Raw genomic sequence first — 22,946 nt, 5'->3', positions numbered from 1 at the left:
CAACAACTAAACAATGCCTACAACAACATTAGGGAACTCGGGTTAGTGATTATATGGAAATTGACAGGGATAACAACATACAGGGCAAGAGATGGAAGCAAATGGAGGGTTTACCTATTTCTATCAATGAAATAAGTCATTTATTAGACCTTATCAGAGCTAGAAGTCTAAATCTCAGAATAGGAAAGGATTCTCTAGTATGGGCCTCTTCCGAAATAGGCCAATATAATGCTAAAGATGGTTACAAGGTTTTAGCAAACTATGGAGAACAGGAGGATCAAGTAATCCCTCAAAAACTCTTTTGGAACAGTAAGATCATCCCAAAGGCAGATATTTTTGCATGGCTGGCATTCAAAAAGAAGATCCTCACTGTAGAAAGATTCACCAAGATGGGCTATGAAGGACCCTCTAGATGCATCTTGTGTAAAGCTCAAGCAGAAACACCTCTTTCTAAATTGCTCATTCGCCTAAAAATGTTAGCGATGGCTATGTGCAAAATTCGGCTACATAACAACTCTCCCTAATGACATAGTCTCATTTTTTCAATGTTGGCCTCTACCATCCAAGGAAAGCACCTTAAGCTAGATTTTGGAAATCTCTCCTTCCTGCCTTGTGTGGGAAATTTGGAAAGAGAGGAATAGAAGACTTTTTGATGACAAAGCAAGCAGATTTGAATCAGTCTTATCCTCAATTGAAGCATCTATTGTTGAGACAATAAATGGCAAATTAGCCTTCTCAATAGATTCCAACAAAGTGTTCTCATCCCTACCTTGGGGAAAAAAACTAGTGCAAGAGCAGATGCTAAATGGTCTCCTCCAAAATAGGGTTGGCTCAAGTTAAACTTTGATGGAGCCTCGAAAGGAAATCCAGGTGCCTCTGGCATAGGATATGTGATAAGGGATCACAAAGGGATAGTAGTTGGCAAGATGGTCATGTCAATGCCACCGGATACTAACAATATAACAGAATTCAAAGCCTTGCACCTAGGCTTAATAGACTATCACAAACATGGGATCAAAAATCTTATAGTTGAGGGAGACTCAACGATAGCAATTAATGCAATCAAAATAAGGAAAATTCCAAATTGGAGACTACAGGCAATACTTGATAGCATTTTAGAGAATTTGACCAAGTTAGAGAATTTTGTTTCAAAACATGTCTATAGAGAGGATAATACAGAAGCAGACGAGCTCTCAAAATCTGCAGGAGAAGGCATTTCTGTACATTGGTGGGAGGACAACAACAATCCTCGTGGCTTTAATCTTTAAGTGAAAATATTCTCCAAGAAGGGGTCATGGACCCAATGGATGTGCAAGAAGCCAATATGCTCCTTCAATGCCTCCCCTCACTCCTTGAGGAGAGTATTAATCAGATATGTTATTAGTTGGCTTAATGGGCACTGCTTTTTACTCATGAGAGATTACATATTACTTTCGGTGGCATTAAGATCTAACTTCCCCAGGGTTGTTTTACACTTACTTTCGCTAAGATTTATAGTATGCAGGGAAAGGCTTTATATGTTGGTTTTGTAGGTTTTTTGTTTAAAGCTTTAGTTATCTCTCCCCATAGCCTGGAAGTCTTTATTCATACTATAGCAATTCGGTCCGATCTCTCATTTGCGACTCTTTCTTCAACTGATATAAATGTTTTGTGGCAAAATACCATCCAATCTCTATATTTTTTGTAATAGCCAAGAGGCCTAACCACAACTATGGTGGTTCGATTGTAACTATTCCTCATTCCTCATTGCTTGCAGCCTAGGGCTAATCTGCGATATGATCTAAGTCCATATGAGACAATTTGTACATTTTGGAATTATATATGGGCAAGACTGGAGGTTTTCTTTGTTTCGTTCTTTCCTATTGGTCCCCACACTGAACCGAACTTGTAAAAACAAAAATTTATTAATAAAATTATTATACAACTATGACCCATTACCGATATAAAAAAAAATATTTATGGATATTTTCATATTTTTTGGATGTAGGCATAATTGTTTTAAGTTCTATGCTTGAAAAATATTTGTATATGTTGGCATAACCCAACAATTCATTATAAAATGACATTGTAAGATTGTAGTTCTTATCTTTATAAGGGTCTAATTATTCTATAGTTACATGGGCTTATTTTTCAAGTGTAACAAAATACTTCAGTTTGTGGAAAATGCTGAAAGAATTAGGGATGATGATTATAATAGTTGGATCCAAGGAAAAGAAGATGATGAACTTTTCTTAAATTTGCTATTAGAGCCTCCTTGCATGTATAGTTGTTTTAAGTTCTATAGGTGAGAAAATTTGTATATGTCAACATGACCCAGTATTTCATTACAAAATAACATTTAATGGCATTTTGTAGTTCTTCTCTTTGTAGGAAAACCACATGATTGAAGAATTTTCCTAACAACCCCAGCTAGGTGCCAACTAAATCATCTAACTGACATTTAGATAGAAAATGCACCACCACCTGAGAATCAGACGAAACAATAATATGCGACCAGCCAAGAGAACAACAACGCTCTACAACAAACAGAATGGCCAAAGCCTCCATATAATTATTTGAATGAAAACCCTTATACATGGAAAAAAGAAAATGAAAATCACCAGAGTTATCTCGCCCAATTCCACCAATTATCCCCCACAATTAACCTTCCGCAAAGGATGATGACCCCTAGTCCCCGAAACCTGTCGAGCACTCTCCACATAACACCAACCCATAAACTATATTTTATAATCACAAAATACAAGTCAATCAGATGATTGGAGCCACCAACTATAACAAATAGGTTCATTAGCTATCAATGTACAAATGGAGACTATTTAATGTCCATTCCTTCTAAAAAATATACAAACTTATCCTTGTTTTGAACATCCTTGATTTTTGGTGTACATCATTATTTATAATAAAATGTCTTTTATAGCTATCTCAATAAAGAAGGAGAAATCATTTCCAATTGTCTTTGCAATCAAAGCCTTCACAAATTTATTAATGATCTTTGTGATCAACACTACAACTTGTTAAGTTTGGCAATGATCTTTGTGATCAACACTACAATCTTTCAAATTTATCAACCTTACACTTTTATCAAAAGAAGCTTTAGTTGTATCAAATTTATCAGATGATTCAACAAATTGAATAATATAAACCATTTTTATCACATGTCACATGTCACATTGCATAGTGTAGGATTGGACCTTAAACCCTAACTTTACGATTGCTTCAAGTAATTTGATTGAACAATTTTTTTTTTCAATTTTAATACTTCATCCTTTTGTGAACTATTTTCTTTCACAATTTTTCATATTTTTAAACTCTCTTGTTTTTCCAAAATATGTTCTTCACACATTGAATTTATATGTTATTTCTTCACTTGTTTACCAATCTATTCCAATGAAACAACTAGTCTCCATATACAATTAAATTTTAACCACAAAATAACCACTCATGTCATACCTAATGACAATTTATTATGATGGATTTACATGCCTCTCCTTTGTATCAAATTATTATCCCTATCTTCAACAATTATCCCTTAAAATATTTATCTTTCATTTATGATAATAGTGATGGGCTAGTGGTTCTTAAATAAACACCAATCATATGTAGAATGATCCTTTTAATACTAGTTTAATTCAAACTATTCAAGATTTCTATGCCTCTCTTTTGTATCAAATTATTATCCCTATCTTCAACAATTATCCCTTAAAATATTTATCTTTCATTTATGATAATAGTGATGGGCTAGTGGTTCTTAAATAAACACCAATCATATGTAGAATGATCCTTTTAATACTAGTTTAATTCAAACTATTCAAGATTTCTATGCCTCTCCTTTGTATCAAATTATTATCCCTATCTTCAACAATTATCCCTTAAAATATTTATCTTTCATTTATGATAATAGTGATGGGCTAGTGGTTCTTAAATAAACACCAATCATATGTAGAATGATCCTTTTAATACTAGTTTAATTCAAACTATTCAAGATTTCTATTCAAGAGGTGGTGGTTTAGTGGTTCCAAACTCCACATTAGTCATATGCATTAGCACATCTTACTTCAATTTGTCTCCCTTTCTTTAATTGAATTATATGCCTTTTCATTCTATAAATGATGATTGTCAATTTTAGGACTAACACTAGATATATTTACAACTAATGGTAGGTACAACAAACATCATGTTCTTTAAATGTACTTGAAGACAATTAAGTATTGTCCAAAAATTAAAATGCCATATCTTTAAAATAATTAAATTAATGAGTATGGAGATATATTTAATAGCTAGATTTCTATAATTAGGTTTTCCACCAACCTATTACTTCACCAGTTACGTGAGATTTTGCATTTGTATGGTATGTACTTGGCATGGATGCAAAGATTATTTCTTTATCAAGAACTTGACTCCTTTCATTCATCTTGAAGCAAGTCTCATCATGTTTTTAAGCATGACAAAAACTTAAAAACAAATACACAAGACATAGGTGACTGGGTAAATAAATTTGTGTGAGAAAAACTTTATAATCATATATTAGCATCAAAATTATGATTTCATATCTCATGTCACAAAATTCTTACAAATTGACAATAAAATCAATGATCTACTAAATAAAATAAAATAAAATAAACTCCTGATTATAACAATCATCTTAGATCCAATTTATTATGTATTAACTTGAGCAATTGATATATTAAACTCTCTAAACAATTTAACAAAAATATAAAGATCATTTGCTCACTACAAAAAGCTTAATAATATTCCTTTAAAATATCTTTTATATACCTACTGAAAAGATGCAACTTGCTCCATTGGACTGCTTCCAAATATAAACCTACCTTTCAGAATTAACAAGTTTATCATCAAAAACTAGTTTAAACAAGTTTATATTTTATACTAAATAAATTAAGGCTAATTCATAGTCAAGGTCAGGTCGAGTTTTGGTGCCTTTGGTAATCTACCTCTACATAATAAAACACAAGCAGCAGAGTATCGATCTAGTAGATCACTAGCAGAAGAAAACGCCTTTCCCATTAAAGAATGGAAGACAATCATGAGCCACCATAGAAAAGTACACCTACTCCACTGATCCCTTCCAAATACAAAACACTCATGTGCCACCAATATATCTGCATATAGACTGCAGAACAGAGGCTAAATCATAAACAATGGAAGCCACTTCCTCCTATGAATCTCCTCTCCTCACCAATATAGCTGAAGATGGGTGCACAGATCTCCATGGAAGGCTTGTCAGCAGAAAGCTCAGAGGAGGATGGAAAGCTTCTCTTCTCATAATTGGTGTTGAAGTGGCAGAGAGATTTTGCTACAATAGTGTTTATAATAACTTGCTCTCTTATCTCACTAATGTTATGCACCAGAGTGCTGCCACTGCTGCTAAGAATGTTAATGTCTGGTATGGTGTTGCATCCATGCTTCCCCTTGTTGGAGGTTATCTTTCAGATTGCTGTTTGGGGCAGTACACAACCATTATTTTATCATCTCTGGTTTATCTGCTGGTCAGTTTTTATGGATTCCAGAATCCTCTTTTGGATGGATTCTACTTACACGTTTTATAGGGAGTTGAAAGACTTTTATGTGGGTTGTGAGGCCTTAAGGGCTCTTTTATTTTTTGAGTGCTTTATTAATTAAAATAAGTAATTAGATAATACTGATTACAATAATTATCTAAAGATATATTTTTTTGATCAGTTTTGTTCAAATGATTAAAAGAAACTAAGAAATAATTAATAATATTCCTTTTCTTCGACTGTAGGGGTTGATCTGTTTAACTCTTGCAGCCTCTCTGACATTTTTTATCCCGCCACCATGTGACAAAACATCATTTTCCTGTCCCAGTCCTACGGTTTATCAGGTGGGGTTTCTCTTCATTTCACTATACTTGGTTGCTTTGGCTCAAGGAGGCCATAGACCATCTATACAAGCATTTGGTGCAGACCAACTTGATGAGAGAGATCCAACAGAGAGGAAATCTAAGAGCTCCTTCTTCAATTGGTGGAATTTTGGTATAAGCATTGGTTTACTTTTATCTGGTGTTGTGATTGTCTACATTCAAGAAAATGTAGGGTGGGGTATTGGATTTGCAATCCCAACTGTAGCCATGGCGATAGCATTCTCTGTCTTCATGTGTGGAACAATAATGTACCAACATAAAATTTTACCCTCCACCAATCCAATAATTCGTATTCTTCAAGTTTTTGTTGCAGCGAGTCTCAAGTGGAATGTTTCTATCGATTCTCAAGGAGAACAGAACTTATCTGTTGATCAAGGATTTAGTGAAACAACAAAGCTTCTACCCACTGATCAATTCAGGTAAACACCCTTTCCATTTGTAACCTGAAATGATGATGTTAGATCACATTAGTTAATGATGAATCATAAAATGTGATCCAAAATGTTGATGAAAAAACCCTAAATAACCACAGACACCCTTTGTCCCTCTTAACATGCATCACAAATAGCCACATTTCTATTAGTTTTAAACTTAAATGCATTTGACAAATTTAGAAATAGTTTCCTAAGAAATTTCATGGTGTTTCTCTTGCAGCGTTCGGTTCCTTGCTGTTGTTCTGTTGGCTGCTTTAATTGGTTGTGTGTTTTGATGTTTCATGGTTGCTTCAGGCTGTTTTTTGAGCTGTTCATGAGCTGTCCCGTTTTACTTTTCACTCCTATCTTTTGTAAAAGGATTCAGGGTCCTTTCAAAACGTTATTTATCTAATAAAAAATATTCGTGATGTTTCACAGGTTTCTTGACAAAGCAACTATTGAAATCAATCTGGACCATGAAAACAGAACAAATCTTGATTGGAGGTTATGCACTGTCACACAGGTGGAAGAGGCAAAACTTGTCCTGAGATTGCTGCTCATTTGGGTATCTTGTTTGATGTATGGAGTTGTTTTTGCACAGTCTTCAACATTCTTTACAAAACAGGGCAGCACAATGGATAGGAGGGTAATTGGAAACCTAAAAATAGCTGGAGCTTCCATGCAGAACTTTATTACCATAACTGTTCTAGTGCTGGTGCCTGTCTATGATCAAATCTTTGTCCCACTGGCCAGAAGCATTACTGGAAATAAACGTGGTATAACACTGCTACAGAGGATAGGTGTTGGTATGTTTATTTCTGTCATTTCTATGGTTGTTGCAGCAGTGACTGAAATGAAAAGGCTTCAAGTAGCAAAAGAATATGGATTGATAGACATGCCCCAAGTGACAATTCCACTAAGTATTTTTTGGTTGCTTCCACAATACATTCTGTTTGGTATTGCTGATGTGTTTGCAGTTGTAGGCTTGCAAGAGTTATTTTATGATCAGATGCCTGAGACAATGAGAAGCTTGGGAATTGCCTTATATTTGAGTATTTTTGGAGTGGGTAGTTTCTTAAGTAGCTTTCTTATTTGTATTATTGAGGAACTTAGTAGCAGAGGTGGGGGACAAAACTGGTTTGCAGACAACCTAAACAAAGCTCACTTGGACTACTATTACTGGCTTTTGGTTGCATTGAGTGCACTATTTCTATGTATCTATCTCATCTTTGCCAATTGCTTCATCTATAAGAAAGAAGAAAGTAATGTTTATAGAGATGAAGAGATTTCCTGATCATTAAACAACACCTCCTGTCCAATTATATAACAAGCTTTTAGAATTGACATGCTTCTTGTTTATGATATTATATAACATGGATTTGAAAATATTCTAGAATGTGTGCAGAACTATATCTATGAAAGATGAATAACCCACAGTTCGGAAAATGAAGAAACTGCTTTATTTTATTTTGGTGCTCCGATTTAACAAATTAAAAGAGTTGAAGTGAGCCCCAAAAGAGAGAGCATAATAGTTCAAACCTACATTTCATGAATTAATCATACTTTCTAGAGTTTGGGAAACAGGAAAGAAACAATATCTACAAATATTTTTAAATAGTTAAAGGTCGGAGTTGAATTAAAGGTGAATAAATCCAATTAATGTAATTGTAATATGAGCAAAACATGTGTAGGCAGGGGGTTTTAAATGGCAATTAATCAATTTGAATGATGTAAGCAGAGTGTTTTTCTGGTTTTCGTAGGCAGGTAGTCAGTTATGATGTCATGGTATCATTATAATATGAGAACATAAATTAATTTTTATGAGATATAAATCTCGAAGATAAAGGATTGTCTCCATTTTCAAGGTAGTCCCATCTCTTATCATTCGATCATCAATAGGTTACCATTTGGTAAGAACAATATCTTTGTTCTTCTATGATTGATTAGTAGGAATTACTCTATCTTTGATTAAATTAATTTTCAATCATATTGAGAGATATCAATTTTTTAATCATCAATAAAAGTTTGTTTGTGTTTAATCAAAATAAAATATATATATTTAAGTTAAATAGAATTTTTTTATAAGTATAATAAATAGATATTTGAAAGGACCCAAAATCTTTTATAAAAGTCAAAATAGATTTAATTTTGAAGTTCAATAAAGAAAACATTAAAACAACTGCTAGGGTCAATGATAGAAAGGATGAAAAATAAAAGCTACCAATGCAAACACAAACAACACTTCTAAAAATATACAACATAGGACTAATTGGATGGAAAAGAGATTAGTTAGGTAGTTTAAACTTAAAGAACTCAAGAAAGCACTAAATACTTGTTATCACTCTACCCATCAAATTGTTGAAGTGAAGATTTAATCTCCCTTGTTTGATTGCCCAACATAGCTCAATAGATTTCTTGCTTGAAGTCCTTATGCCAAGGTAGCCAATAGGGCTTGAACTCTCCATTTTTTATTTTTTTCTTTACGAGGATTCCTAGAAGAAGGATATGAAGCATACAAAGGGCTAGATGTAGAGATCACCATACCCTATAAATAAACTTCTCCACATCAGCCATCTTCATAAACCTCTCATTAGTAGACTACATAATAAGCCTCTTTTGCCTCTTTTGAAGAAGATGTATGTTCTTCGCTCTAAGGAATACTAAGATCCCTTTTTCCTTTCTTCTCCAAGAATTCTCGCTTCCTTGTATTACCTAGGTAAACAATAGTTAAGTGGCCATCCATAAGACAATTTGATAAACATTTGATGTCACCTCATACTTGATCCTATTCTACCAAATGACAAACTTAGACAAGGAGACTTTAAGAATAGTATCTTCTTACCAATATTTGCATTCAAGAATCTACTAAACAATAAACACTTCATAAATCCAATCATATGATCAATAGAAATGAGTTGTCTAAAAGAACTAGCAATACCTACTAAAATTTCTTCTTCCTAATATTCCAATGTAGGAGGTTAGATGTTTTTCCTAGATGGGGATCCTATTATGGTGCATTCCTTTTTCAGATAAAAAACCATAGTTTTCACCTTTGTAGGAAGAATCTTGATTTCCTAGTGAACTAAGAACCTCTTTGAAAGGACCTTGATAATATCGATATGATTCAAGAAGCATATTAGAAAATAAAATGCGAGATAAAGCTATGACAAGTATCCATTTGGGATATTAATCAACATGTTTTCATCGCTTTTCTATAATGTTACGTGATATTAACTTAAACAATTGTTGCTTGGAATGGTTTGTCAAAATACTAAATGGACATTTTCATATTTTCTAGATGTAGGTGTAGTTGTTTCAAGTTCTATGGGTGACGAATATTTGTATATGTTGGCATAACCCGATATTTCATTACAAAATAACAGTGAATGGTATTTTGTAGTTCTTATCTTTATAGGGATCAAGTTTGAAAGGTACATCTAATATGAAATTCTAAGTTGTGACTCTTGTTCTTCCAAGTGCGAAGGTGGTATCTAAATAAGTAGATTTCTAAGTTGTGGCTCTTGGTCTTCCATAGGTGGTTTCTAGTGTGGTTGCTCGAAAGAAGCTTGTATTAGTATCATTGTTGCACTCAAAAGAACTTGCATTAGTCTCCTTCTCTCTAATCCAACCCTTTCTACATAATTACAAGTATTAAATATCTTCTATGACCATATTCATGTCTAGTCTTGTAATTCTTAGAAAGGAATCAATATGCTAGCAACAATGTTTGTCGTCACATGTGGATTCTTCTATTGGTTATGTTCCTTTTCTCCTTGTAACTTGGTAGTTATCCTCCATAAATAGTTTTATTTACAACTTATTTGAAAAATAACATTTATTCAACATCTAATGTTGGTCAAGTTAACAATAGGATCTATTATGAGTTTTGATACCACTTGTTAAAAATGGAGAGCTTGAACGGATTATTACCTATCTAGAAATAGATGGATCCAAACATCTTTAATAGATATCATGTTCGGAGAGATGTGTCTCCTGCATGAGACGTGATTCTACATGACAATTATATTAGATGTGATTGAATACAATTTATATATTTTCTAACAAGATTTTTGTCCAAAAGAAAAGAAGATTCAGCTATGAAATTTGAAATTTGATTTAAAGATCAAACCCTCTTATTATGTTTGTATACTTTTAAACAATGATCACTTCTTTTTATTGATGATAGATTATTCAATAATCTATCATATAATTAAAAACACTATCATACACTACTCCATATCGTAAAAGATTCATGACAACTATTACTTAATAAAAGTTCACATTTGCCTACAATACAGAATAGTTGAGTATTTCATCGAATATAGACAATTTTAAGATTTGTTTTCCATATAATTTACTTGCAATTTGTAATGTCCCTACTAGCTAGAGATCATTGTCCTGCAAAACAGACTGTTAGAATGCAACATATATATATATATATATATATATAATCTAATTTGCAATTAAATTTCAATTATTTAATTAAAATTAATCGCAATTCTTATTTAATAAAAAAGATACGAGTGTAGTATTGGGACATGTCCTTAGGCAGTTATGATGCTCGCCTTCTTGGAACCCATCTTGGTTCCAAGCCATACCAAGAAATCGATGGATAATTCGATTCATGGCTTGGATGTAACATCTTACACCCAAGCCTACCAAGGAAGACCATCATATATGATCAATTCCTTGCCTTGGATGATGCATCTCATCATCCAAGTCTACCAAAGAGGACCAGCCAGATCCGTCTCTTCTTGGGTGAACTTTTGACACCCAAGCCATAACATATATGCATATAAATACTTAGTATATACTACCTACTAGGGACTATCATAATCCCTGAATTAGGCTAAGGGAATTTCCTCCCAATAGCCTCCATCACATAGCCACATTATTCATATAACATTCTACATTTCATTATCATTTTTCAATCCATAATTTATGCCCACATTTACATATTCCTTAATTTCCATTATTGATCGTATATACATATAAATATTCTACATACATTCATATATCCTTTGCTACATATACATGAGATAATATCATTATCCTACTATAACTCTGTCAAAGAGATTGGTATACTATTCATATGACAGAACCATCATAAATATATATGTGTGTGTGGCACACATGTCCACACACATATATATCCTTGTGGCGTGTAAATCAACCACTTACCTGTTTCACAGCGTGTAAATTATCTAATGTATTTGATTGTGTTCATATAATTCCCTTCTTATATCATATTCAGTTCTATTATTGAAAACCATCCATTATATTCATAATAATATGTATATTTATAATTTATGCTTTTATAAATATATAAACATAATATTATTGATATTATGTCAAGTATATATATATATATATATATATATATATATATATATATAATTTTCTGATTTGAATATAAATAAATTAATAAATTATATTATATTATCAAATATTTATCTATTACCTCTTATATAAATTATTAATACTACCATTGTCTAAACAATAATTATTAGTCTATCTAGAGGTTGTAAGGCAGACAGATCTGACGTGCGTCAGATCTGGTCTGCCACTATATATGATACTAAATATGACTGTCATACATATTGCAGTCTATTTAATAATATTTATATTAATATGCATATATTACTATTACTATTAAATTCTGCATAAAAACATTGACAGGCTTCATATATTAACAATACGTAATAAGCACATCCCCATGCATACCACCAAGAGCAGGGATGTTACTGCCTTTAATTTAATAACAGTTCTGATCTGATGTGATTGATGGTGCTCATCAGTGATGCCACCCGACCCCCTTTCATAATCATAGACTATATACAATGATTTCCCATCCTATCATTCTGAGTTTTTTTTTTTAAGATACCCCCTCCCCTGGCTCCTTGATTCCCAAAGTATTGTAGACACCTAAAATTGTCATGTCTAATTAAATAAATATTTTATTTATTTAATTACTTTAGCTTAATTCTTCTATTAATTAAATAAATCTTTATTTATTTAATTAATTCATTTATCCTCTTCTAGCCTTATTTCTCATTTAAATAAATACATTTATTTATTTAAATTATCCCTTTCCTAAATTAAATAAATATTTTATTTATTTAATTGCCCTACTTCTTCTATTAATTAAATAAATCTTTATTTATTTAATTAATTCATTATCTTTTTCTACACATGACACATGTCATTCATCTCTTATTTCCTACACTACCTACCCCTTTCATTATTTTGGTATTTCTTATACCTACCCTCTAATCCTAGCCGACCTCTCTTTTTACACCTCTCAATCTTAACCCTCCATTTTCTATTGTGTCTTCTATTTAAGGAGATGCTTTCTTCATTATCAAACCCTAATGACTAATGACTAATTTTGGAGGACTTGACTACACTACAATTCTACTTGCAACCACATTCCGTTCTTTGTTGAGCTCTTGTGCATACAAAAATCTGAGAGCAAGCATATCAAACAAGATCAATGGAGATAGGAAGAATGGAGATCAAAACCCTAGTGGACATGTGATGGTATAATCTTTGTGATTTTTTGAGTTATTTTGCATTGTCTTAGGTTATCTTCATATGTTATGGTGGATCTTTGTTCATTGTTAGGCTAGGGTTTTGTGGTTGAATCCATTTTAGTCTTTCAATATTGTTGTTTATTGCTATCCATTTTCACCATATACATTTTGGCACGCCCGGTGGGACTCTTGTCCCTTTGCATTTAACATTTTGTTGCAGATTTTGCATTTTTGAAGTTGCAGATCGGACGATTTCGACGACATTTTAGGTTTTTTTCGCGTCTGTGAGTGTTCGGATCGCGTTTTTGTATTCCAGAGGCGTCTGTGATATCTTGGATCGCGTCTGTGTTTCTGTCATTTTCTATTTTTTGCAGGTTTCCGAAAGTCGCGTTTGTGATCCCGAATCGCGTCTGTGAACCCTCTGATCGCGTCTGCAGAATAAAAAGGCGTCTGTGTTCTGAAATCACGTCTGCGAATCACAGAGCCGCGTCTGTGTCGGACAGACGCGTCTGTGTCTGGTATAACAGCGTCTGTGCATTCTGTTTTACAAATTTTTTTTCAAGTTTTTCGATTCGGGTTTTCGGATTTTGTACTTAGGGTTTCAGATCTGGTTTATTTTTGGCTAACCTTTGCAGATCTAGCTAACCTGGTTTGTGCAGCTTGCTTTGGAGACAAATACGTTTTTGTTGAAGGCCCCTTTTCACAAAGTCTTTTTGGGTTTTCTTAAAATTTACCTAACTTGTGTGCTTGCAGGAAGGGGTTATCATTTGAAACAACCCAAACTACTAACAATTTTGTTGCAGGGCCTTAGCTAGGGTTTTGTAATTTTATTTGTGTGCCTTGTCTTCATAGCTTAGCAAACACTTCAATTGGTGCACTAAAATTGAACCATTGTCTTTTGTGTCTTGAGCAATAGGCTCTTTGTGTTTATTCTTTAGAGGGCCTGTCTTCCCGTGTGGTCATTAGGACTACTAGTGAGAAGAGAACGACCCAAGTGGTAGCAAAAGAAAAGCCATCTTCTTCCAAGCCACTATAATCAAATGTATTCATGGTGAAAACTATGAATAACGTGTGCTGATTAGTTCATACCGACACTATGTCTCCCCATAAACCCGTTTGATCAAATTTATTTGATCATTTGTAGGGCGTAACCCCTACCGGCTGGGAGCCTTCTGTATTTACAGAGCTGAAAGTGCCGCATGTATGGCCACACGAGCGGATGCCCTTACTAGCACCTCATTGTTTTAGATGCCCAAATCCTTCTAGTTGTTGAGGCAGGAGGTCGGACCTCTGGTAGCGGCCCACACACATACGGTTCTTAGTAGAGATACAAAGTTCGCCATGGGGAGTTTTCATGGGGACTGATGCTTGGCTGACCCGAGAAGTGAGTGCCGAGGGTGGAGCCAGTGAGGTCAAGCATCTAAGTATCCGCTCTGAATAGCGTAGCCTCGGGGGTAAAACCCCATGTGGGATCAACAATTATTGTCCTGGCCAGCCATAAGAATTGTGCTTGACTTATGATAAACACTCAAACAATCAAGACAAAACAGCAAAACATTGTGTCTTTTGTGTCTTCAAGTGTATGCAAAAACTTTTTACATCAAACAACACACTTTTTGGAGTCTAAACAATCTGCAAACATTGGGTCATCAACACTGTGTCCTCTTGTCACGAAAAACAGTCGAAAAATCAGATTTGGTCACAGCAAAACAAATTCACAGATAGGAAAGATTGCACTAAGGTTACAGAAACGCGTCTGTGTCTGTTAAAACCGCGTCTGTGTCTGATAAACGCGTCTGTGAAGTACAGAATAGCGTCTGTGTTTTTATCAGCGTCTGTGTCGAACAGAGACACGTCTGTGTCTGGAAATAGCGTCTGTGAAGTATACAGGCGCGTCTGTGTCCACAATTGCAAAAATCTGTCAGTCTTAGCAAACATCAACAGGAAATCTCAGAATCACGTTTGTGTCAAACAGAATAGCGTCTGTGTCTTAAAACCGCGTCTGTGAAGTATACAGAGGCGTCTGTGTCAGGATTTGAAAAAAGTTTAACAGTCAAGCAAACAAAGAAATCGGTTTCGGCACACTTGAGCTTCCTAGGTTATCTCTTCAGGTTCATCTAGCATTCAGCCTGTTCTAAGGTCTTACACAGTCCATCATTGCTTCATACCTCATTTTACAGTCATACTTGTCTAAACTTGAGTCAAAAGGTCACTTGCTTGTCCTCATCATACTTTGTCAACACACTACATACTACAACACTTTGCTAAGTGATCCCTCATCAAGGTTTCTTACCTTTGGGTCTCATTTGGTCTTACTTAGAGTCAAGGTCAGCTTACCTCATCAAGAGAAACTATCCTCTCTTTGGAAGTCACACCTACTCTACAACATACATATTTGGTCTTACACTTTGGACATTGCAAGTAAACTTCAGATTCATTTACATTCCATACAACTCTTGGTCTTACATACTCTTGTCATTTTCGTCTAAGTCTCTCACACATTGGTCTAACACCTAGTTCATGGTTGAAACCCGTCTTCAAAAATCTAGGAGAAAAGCTAAAGAAGCTCAAGGGCCCGTAAACATGAGTTCTTATGAGTATGACAATGATGTCTTCTACAATCCTGAGCACACTACATTACCAGACATGAATGTTTATAGACACAATCCAAATATGGAAAGCGCAAACGCTATACACAACGCTACACACAATGATAATGTGGACAATTCTTCAATGCTATCAGCAGACATACAAGAATCTATAATGGATCCTCAATTCAATAGATTGGTTGAAGAGATAATGAGGAGAGATCGTCAATACTTTCTAAACATGATGGCACAAAGTGGAGCTAAGATACCACATGATTTTGACTTATCTCAACTTATGGAAAGTAGACCTTCACAACAAACTCAACCAAATAGTGGAGGACCAAATAATATGATGCCGGAGTCACCATCAGTTTTGCTTCAGAAACCAGCAATCCCACATACACAAGCTCAAATGCACGATACTTACACTCAAAGACCATCATGGAGGCCTTATGTTCAAACACATGTTCAAGATATGGGTCAACCAAGACAAATGGATACTCAAGGACTTCCTCAAAATTTTGACACAAGGAGACCTCATGCCAAAATAGGGGGCAACACAATGGAAAATGAAAGGCCCATTGAATATGGTTTATACACACAAAACAGATATGGGGTTCCTCAACAAGAAATTATGCCAAGTGCTCCATACATGTCGCAACAATATAGACCTCCATATGGACATGTCTACGATCAGTATCATCCATACATGCAACAAGCTCCTCCTCAAATGGGTGTTTCAAACATGGGATATGCTACAAGAAATCCATCTCCTCCCAAAAATAATTTGGAGCAACAAATTAGAGATCTACAAAAGAAAGTGGAAGACATGGACACATCAAAACCCACATATACTATGAGAGATATATGCCCTTATCCCTTTGATAAGAGCATTCCAATGCCTCCGTTTCCTCCGCACTTTGCAACACCGAAATTTGACAAATATAGAGGGAGAGGAGATCCCAAGGCACACATAAGACAATTCTTCACAGCTTGCATTGAGGTAGCGGCAGAAGAAACATACTTAATGAGGTTGTTCCCACAGAGCTTAGGAGATCAAGCGATGGAATGGTTTTCTCAATTACCTCCCGGTATCAAGTCATGGGGCGACTTGGCAGAGGCATTCATTCAACATTTCTCTTACAACATTGAAACAGATGTCTCAGTTACTACCTTGTGCAATACGAAACAAAAAGAAGGAGAATCTTTTGCGTCATTTTTGCAAAGATGGAGGAACTTAGCTAGCAGATGCTCTTGTGAAATCCCGCAAAAACAAATGGTGGAAATGTTCACACAAAATGTTAACAAGGCTATTGGTTATGATCTCAGAAAAGCTTGTTTGTCTACATTCAAGGATGTCATTGAAAAGGGCCTAGCAACAGAAAGAGTCTTAATTGAACAAGGAGTTATCAAACTATTCAAAGAAAACAAAGAGGACTTTAAGGGAAAAGACAAACCAAAGTTTTGGAACAAGAACAAGAACACAGTTAATGATGGTGTTGTTGATGCTAACACAGTGAGACCAAAGTTCATCTTTTCTGGATCAAATTCTACCAACAATCAAGTGAACAATCAAACGGCTGCTAGACCACGAAGGAAGTACACTCCATTGGGAGAACCACTTGAATCAGTATTCAAAAAGCTTGTAGCAAACAAAGTGATCACGGTCCCAGATTTTCCTCCATATGAACCAAAGGTAAAACCGAATTGGTGGAATGATGATGAATATTGTGAATTTCATAAGAGCAAGGGTCACAAGACAAGTAATTGCCATCGATTGAAAAACATTGTACAGGATCTCATTGACAGAGGAGATATTGAGATTGAGGGACATTCATCTAACCAAGAGCATGAGGTGTTTAAGGAACCATTCCCAAAACATGACAAGGGAAAAGGCAAAGTCACAGATGATCAAGCCAATTACACTAGAACATCTTACAATTATGATTCCACTATTAATCACATCTCAATGGACAATCATATTTCTACCATTACTATCAAAAATAAAAATCCGGAGAATCCTCCTCAGCGACCTAAAATTGTCCTAAAAGGTGTGGGATCTTCATCCGAAGCTACCTCTGAATGTCATGTTACAACCCGTCGAGGTAAGATCACATTGCCAGGAACCTCTTCTAAGAATACCAATCTTCCGTCAACTAAGCCTGAGTACGATCTTGTAGAGCAATTAGGGAAAACACCCGCACTCATCTCTATTCTTGAGCTCTTACGTATATCTCCTGCACATAAAGCTGTCCTTGACAAAACCTTAAGAGATACTGCTGTCCCTACGGATCTAAACGTGGATCAGTTTCAAGCCATGGTGGGATACCTATCCGTTCCACACTCCCTCACATTTACAGAAGCCGATGACGCCTCCATAAGTCAGCCTCACAATGCACCTCTACATATTGAAGCCTTCATACATAAACACCGAATAAAACAAGTCCTGATAGATGGAGGAGCAGGTCTTAATATTTGTACATTGAGCACCATCAGACAATTGGGATATTCTGACAAAGCTGTGAATGCTACAAACCAAATCACTATTAAGGCTTATGATGATGAAGAGCGCTCGTCCAAGGGCACGGTCATCTTACCACTCAGAATAGGGCCAGTAACAAAGGACGTGATTTGTCAAGTCCTGGATCTAGACCTCACGTATAACATATTGCTAGGACGTCCATGGATTCATGAAATGAGAGCGGTCCCATCAACATACCATCAGTGCATAAAATTTCCTCATAATGGAGTCGAGGTAACGGTCAATGGTGATCCAAATCCATTCATATATTGCAATAACTTGAGATCACATACTGAGATTATCATTCCCAGCAATCGTGAGGCTACTCCTTCTTCAGCATATATTGATCCTGAGTCATTAAAGCCCTCGACATCCAAACAAGGTGAACTTAGAGCCAAGTTTCAAGACAAAGGCATGGGAGAATACACTCTGAATCAAACAATGTTCTTACGACAAGTCATGAACTCCCCCAAGGAATATGGGAGACCACATCCAAATAAGCAAATCTCCATCATGCTCCTCAAATGGGATCCTACCGTCTTTCAAAAATGGGGCGAACTAGAGGAAGAAAGTTTATATAAAATGCTATATAAGGACGCTGAAGATGATACACATGATCAAATTATAATACCCTGTGAAAACTATGGTAAAGGTTTCAAAATTCTGCAGAGATTCGGGTATGATGGAAAAAGTCCTCTCGGACTACGCAAAGAAGGTGTCATGGAGCCTCTACAACCTGAGCTAACTACAAGAAGGGAACGCTCTAAGGGGCTTGGTTTTCTAAACCCCAAGATTCAACACAAGAGAACAAAACAGATATGGCGAGTCAAAGTGGCTGAAGTTCAACAAGAGGATAATTATTCCACAGACTCCAATGAGTGGGAATGGGGTTCAGACAAATCCTCCAGCGATTATGAACTTAATGAGACATTTAGAGAGCCAGATGAACCTACAGAGGAGGAGGAGTTTTACAAGAAATTCAGAGTTGGTCAAGAACCGACCCATAAGGATCCCGCACAAGCTTCGTTTCAGGGCCCTAGGTCAGGATCACATAGGATGAGGACACCTGTCCCTGAGGGTGCTACTAGTGATGATAATTTGGACTCACTCACGATCGACACTGATGAGGAGAGTGCCATTGACGACCTCGATGACTACCTTGACATACCTGAATATAACCACATCTTCACTATTAGCCTTGCGGATTCTAAAAACACTAAAGACCTTCCCCTCGTTCACCCCCAACTCATTGACTGGGATCAGGATGGACCACCACAGATCGATACATTTCAAAATGACGAAGCTATTGTGGATTATCTTGGCATTCGCGATGATCTTCCTCTTGGAGACCATAAAGCAGGATACGCCATAGAGCTAAATAACATGGCATACTTTGGTGAGGGTGTCGGGCCTTCTAGTCGCAAAAATGTGAAAATAAAGACAAAACAAGGGTCTTATGGCGAAAACCACACTGTGGCGCTCTCTGACTCTAAAAAAGTAAAAAGAAAGGACGTATCTGAGGGTGAAAACCTCTCTGAGGCGCCCGAAGATGGAAGGCTTGACATTCTCCCCGCATCATACGAGGAAAAATCATCCATGTTGGTAGAGGAGACTATAAAGACAAACATTGGTACAGCAGAGGTTCCACACAACATATTTTTGGCTCAATCATTGACAGAGGCCGAGAAAGCAAGGTTCATAAGCTTCTTTAAGGAACGACAAGTCAACTTCGCATGGTCTTATGCTGATATGCCTGGACTAGACCCCGACTTAGTAATGCATCATTTAACAGTCAAACCGGGGGCAAAACCAGTAAAACAGAAATTGAGAAAAATGCATCCACAGGTGGCATTATTAGTCAAGGCAGAGCTGGAGAAATTACTAGATGTCGGATTCATACGCCCAATTGATTATCCTGAATGGATCTCCAATTTAGTACCTGTCAGCAAACCAGATCGCAGCATCCGAATATGTACAGACTTCAGGGATATCAACAAGGCTTGTCCGAAGGATGATTTCCCATTACCAAACATTGATTTAATTGTTGATCTCACAGCAGGCCATGAGATGTTATCTTTAATGGACGGATTCTCTGGATATAATCAGATCAGGATTGCACCTGAAGATCAACATAAAACATCATTCACTTGTCCATGGGGAACCTTCTGCTGGAATGTCATGCCCTTTGGGCTGAAAAATGCAGGTGCCACGTATCAACGAGCCATGACGACTATCTTCCATGATCTCATGCATGTAAAGGTGGAAGATTATGTCGACGACCTTTTGGTTAAATCAATAGACAGAAATACACACTTGGACATACTTTCAGTTGCTTTCGATAGGCTGGAAAAATACAAGGTAAGATTAAACCCAAAGAAATGTGTCTTTGGAGTAACCTCCGGGAAGCTCCTAGGATTCATTGTGTCTAAAAGAGGAATAGAAGCGGATCCAGCAAAAGTCAAGGCTATCTTGGACATGCCGCCACCCAAGAATATCAGTCAACTTCGGTCTTTACAAGGGAGACTCCAGTCCATACGAAGATTCATAGCACAACTTGCAGATAAGTGTAATCCTTTCCAGCACCTGCTACACAAAAACATTAAGTTCAAATGGGACGAGAACTGTCAACAGGCTTTTCAGGCACTTAAAGACTATCTTTTGAACCCGCCAGTTTTGATGCCACCAATTCCGAATCAACCATTGCTACTTTACATATCAGCTACTCCAACAGCACTGGGGGCACTATTAGCACAGCAAATACCTGACGGCAAGGAAAAAGCAGTCTACTATATCAGTCGCACATTGGTGGGATATGAGCTCAACTACACACCAATTGAGCGTGCATGTCTTGCTGTGGTCTTCGCTTCACAAAAATTACGACATTATATGCTCACTCACAAGACCAAGTTGATTGCCAGAATTGATCCACTAAAATATCTGCTCAACAAAGCTACACTTACTGGGCGACTGGCCAAGTGGGTAATGATTTTGAGTGAATTCGACATTGAATACGTGGACAGAAAAGCAATCAAAGGACAAGCCATCGCAGATCAACTGGCAGATGCTCCCATGATAGATGATGTTCCTCTACAGTCAGAATTTCCAGATGAGTCCATTCTAACAATATCACCTGCAAAGCCATGGCAACTATACTTTGATGGCTCATACACACAGCACGGGGCAGGAGCGGGTATACTCTTTATAACTCCCCAAGGCGATTCTATACCAAAGTCATACCGCTTATCATTTCCTTGCACCAACAATATAGCAGAATACGAGGCATTAACAACTGGGTTAAGAATTGCAGTTCAGTGGAAGATCCAAGAACTTCGTGTTTTTGGCGATTCTCAACTTGTCATCCGTCAAGCAACTGATGATTATCAAACAAAAGATGAAAAGCTAATGCCTTACAAACAACTGGTAGATGATCTGAAACAACACTTTGCAAAGATAGAGTTTGAGCAAATACCAAGAGAACAGAATCGCGCTGTTGATGCCATGGCTACAATTGCTTCACTCATTGACCTACCACAAAATGAGACCTGTTATGAGTTCCTGGTTGACAACCTGTTGATTCCGTCATATGAGATCACTCTCACGGAAATGATATGTGTTGTTGGTCCTGAATCCCAGTTATATGGTTCCATATTCACATACCTTCGCGACAACATCTTGCCTCCCGATTTATCGAACAACCAACGCCGCACTTTCATCCGCCAATCCTCCCGATACGTTATCCTAGCTGATATCCTATACCGACGAGGTCTAGATGGCACCCTCCTTAGATGTTTAGAGAGTGACGAAGCTCAGATTGCGTTACGAGAAGTGCACGAAGGGATATGTGGTCCGCATACTAGTGGTCCTACCTTGGCCAAGAAACTCATCAGGACTGGATACTACTGGCCTACTATGGAAAAAGATGCATATCAGTTTGTCAAGAGGTGTAAGCAGTGTCAAATTCATGGAGACCTCATACACGCACCAGCACAAGAACTACAGCCACTTGCATCTCCTTGGCCCTTTTGTCAGTGGGGACTCGATCTCATAGGCAAGATTCACCCTCCTTCTTCCAACGGACATAAATTCATTATCACAGCCACAGAGTATTTCACAAAGTGGATTGAAGCCGTGCCTCTCACGCAAGTTACTGGGAAACAAATCGCTACTTTCATCCTGAACTACATCATTTGCCGATACGGGATTCCTACTTCCATTATTACCGACAACGGGCGTCCTTTCAAGAATCAGGATGTTCGTGAACTCTGTGAGCGATTCCATATCTCTCATCGTTTCTCCACACCATATTACCCCCAAGGTAATGGCCAAGCTGAGGCGTCTAACAAAACAATTCTCAAAATACTTAAAAAGACAGTCGACGACGCTGGCCGTAACTGGCATGTCCAACTCAATCCCGCACTTTGGGCCTATCGTACCAGTGTCCGCACACCTACAGGAGCTACACCTTACTCACTTGTCTATGGTGCTGAAGCCATCTTGCCTATTGAGGTCGAGTTACCTTCTTTACGGGTCTCCTTGAGAAACATAATCAACGATGAAGACTACAGGGTCTCTCGCCTACAAGAACTAGAACTGCTGGAGGAACGACGACACACTGCTTTTAATCATCTCAAGGCTTACCAACAACGAATGAGTCGCAGTTACAATCACAAGGTCAAGCCTCGCACATTTGAGGTAGGTGACTTAGTCCTCAGAGAGAACCCCAAGAATCAGCAAGATAGAGAAAAGAAGGGCAAATTTGAACCCAACTGGCTTGGTCCTTACATCATCACAGCAGCATATGGATCTGGGGCATATCAGCTCTCAACTACAGAAGGTGAATCTTTGGAGGATCCTATCAACAGCATGCACCTTCGCAGGTTCTACACATAAGCTCTTTTTGAGTATCCTAAGGCAAAAATACAAAAAAAAATCAAAAAAATTCAAAAATACAAAAAAAATTATAAAAACAAAAAAAATTGTTACTTGGTG

The 22,946-nt window shown here is 36.7% G+C and overlaps 1 protein-coding gene across 1 annotated transcript; it reads left to right on the top strand.

Annotated features, from left to right (window-relative positions):
- The first annotated feature begins 5,159 nt into the window (after positions 1-5,159).
- Positions 5,160-7,609, top strand: LOC131075784 (protein NRT1/ PTR FAMILY 5.10). The gene is made up of 3 exons (XM_058012671.2): positions 5,160-5,507; positions 5,765-6,321; positions 6,754-7,609. The coding sequence occupies exons 1-3, from the start codon at positions 5,160-5,162 to the stop codon at positions 7,607-7,609; spliced, it is 1,761 nt and encodes a 586-aa protein (XP_057868654.2).
- Positions 7,610-22,946: the final 15,337 nt, after the last annotated feature.

The sequence above is a fragment of the Cryptomeria japonica genome, chromosome 3 (genome assembly GCF_030272615.1).
Source record: "Cryptomeria japonica chromosome 3, Sugi_1.0, whole genome shotgun sequence".
Lineage (NCBI taxonomy): Eukaryota > Viridiplantae > Streptophyta > Pinopsida > Cupressales > Cupressaceae > Cryptomeria > Cryptomeria japonica.
This window is presented reverse-complemented; position numbering and strand designations above follow the sequence as displayed.

What these genes read in the sequence shown, in the direction of transcription:
- LOC131075784 (XM_058012671.2), top strand. Translation starts at nt 5,160, where the DNA reads ATGGAAGCCACTTCCTCCTATGAATCTCCTCTCCTCACCAATATAGCT. An exon ending in CATCTCTGGTTTATCTGCTG is followed by an intron (nt 5,508 to 5,764) that starts GTCAGTTTTTAT and finishes CTTCGACTGTAG; the next exon opens with GGGTTGATCTGTTTAACTCT. An exon ending in CTACCCACTGATCAATTCAG is followed by an intron (nt 6,322 to 6,753) that starts GTAAACACCCTT and finishes GATGTTTCACAG; the next exon opens with GTTTCTTGACAAAGCAACTA.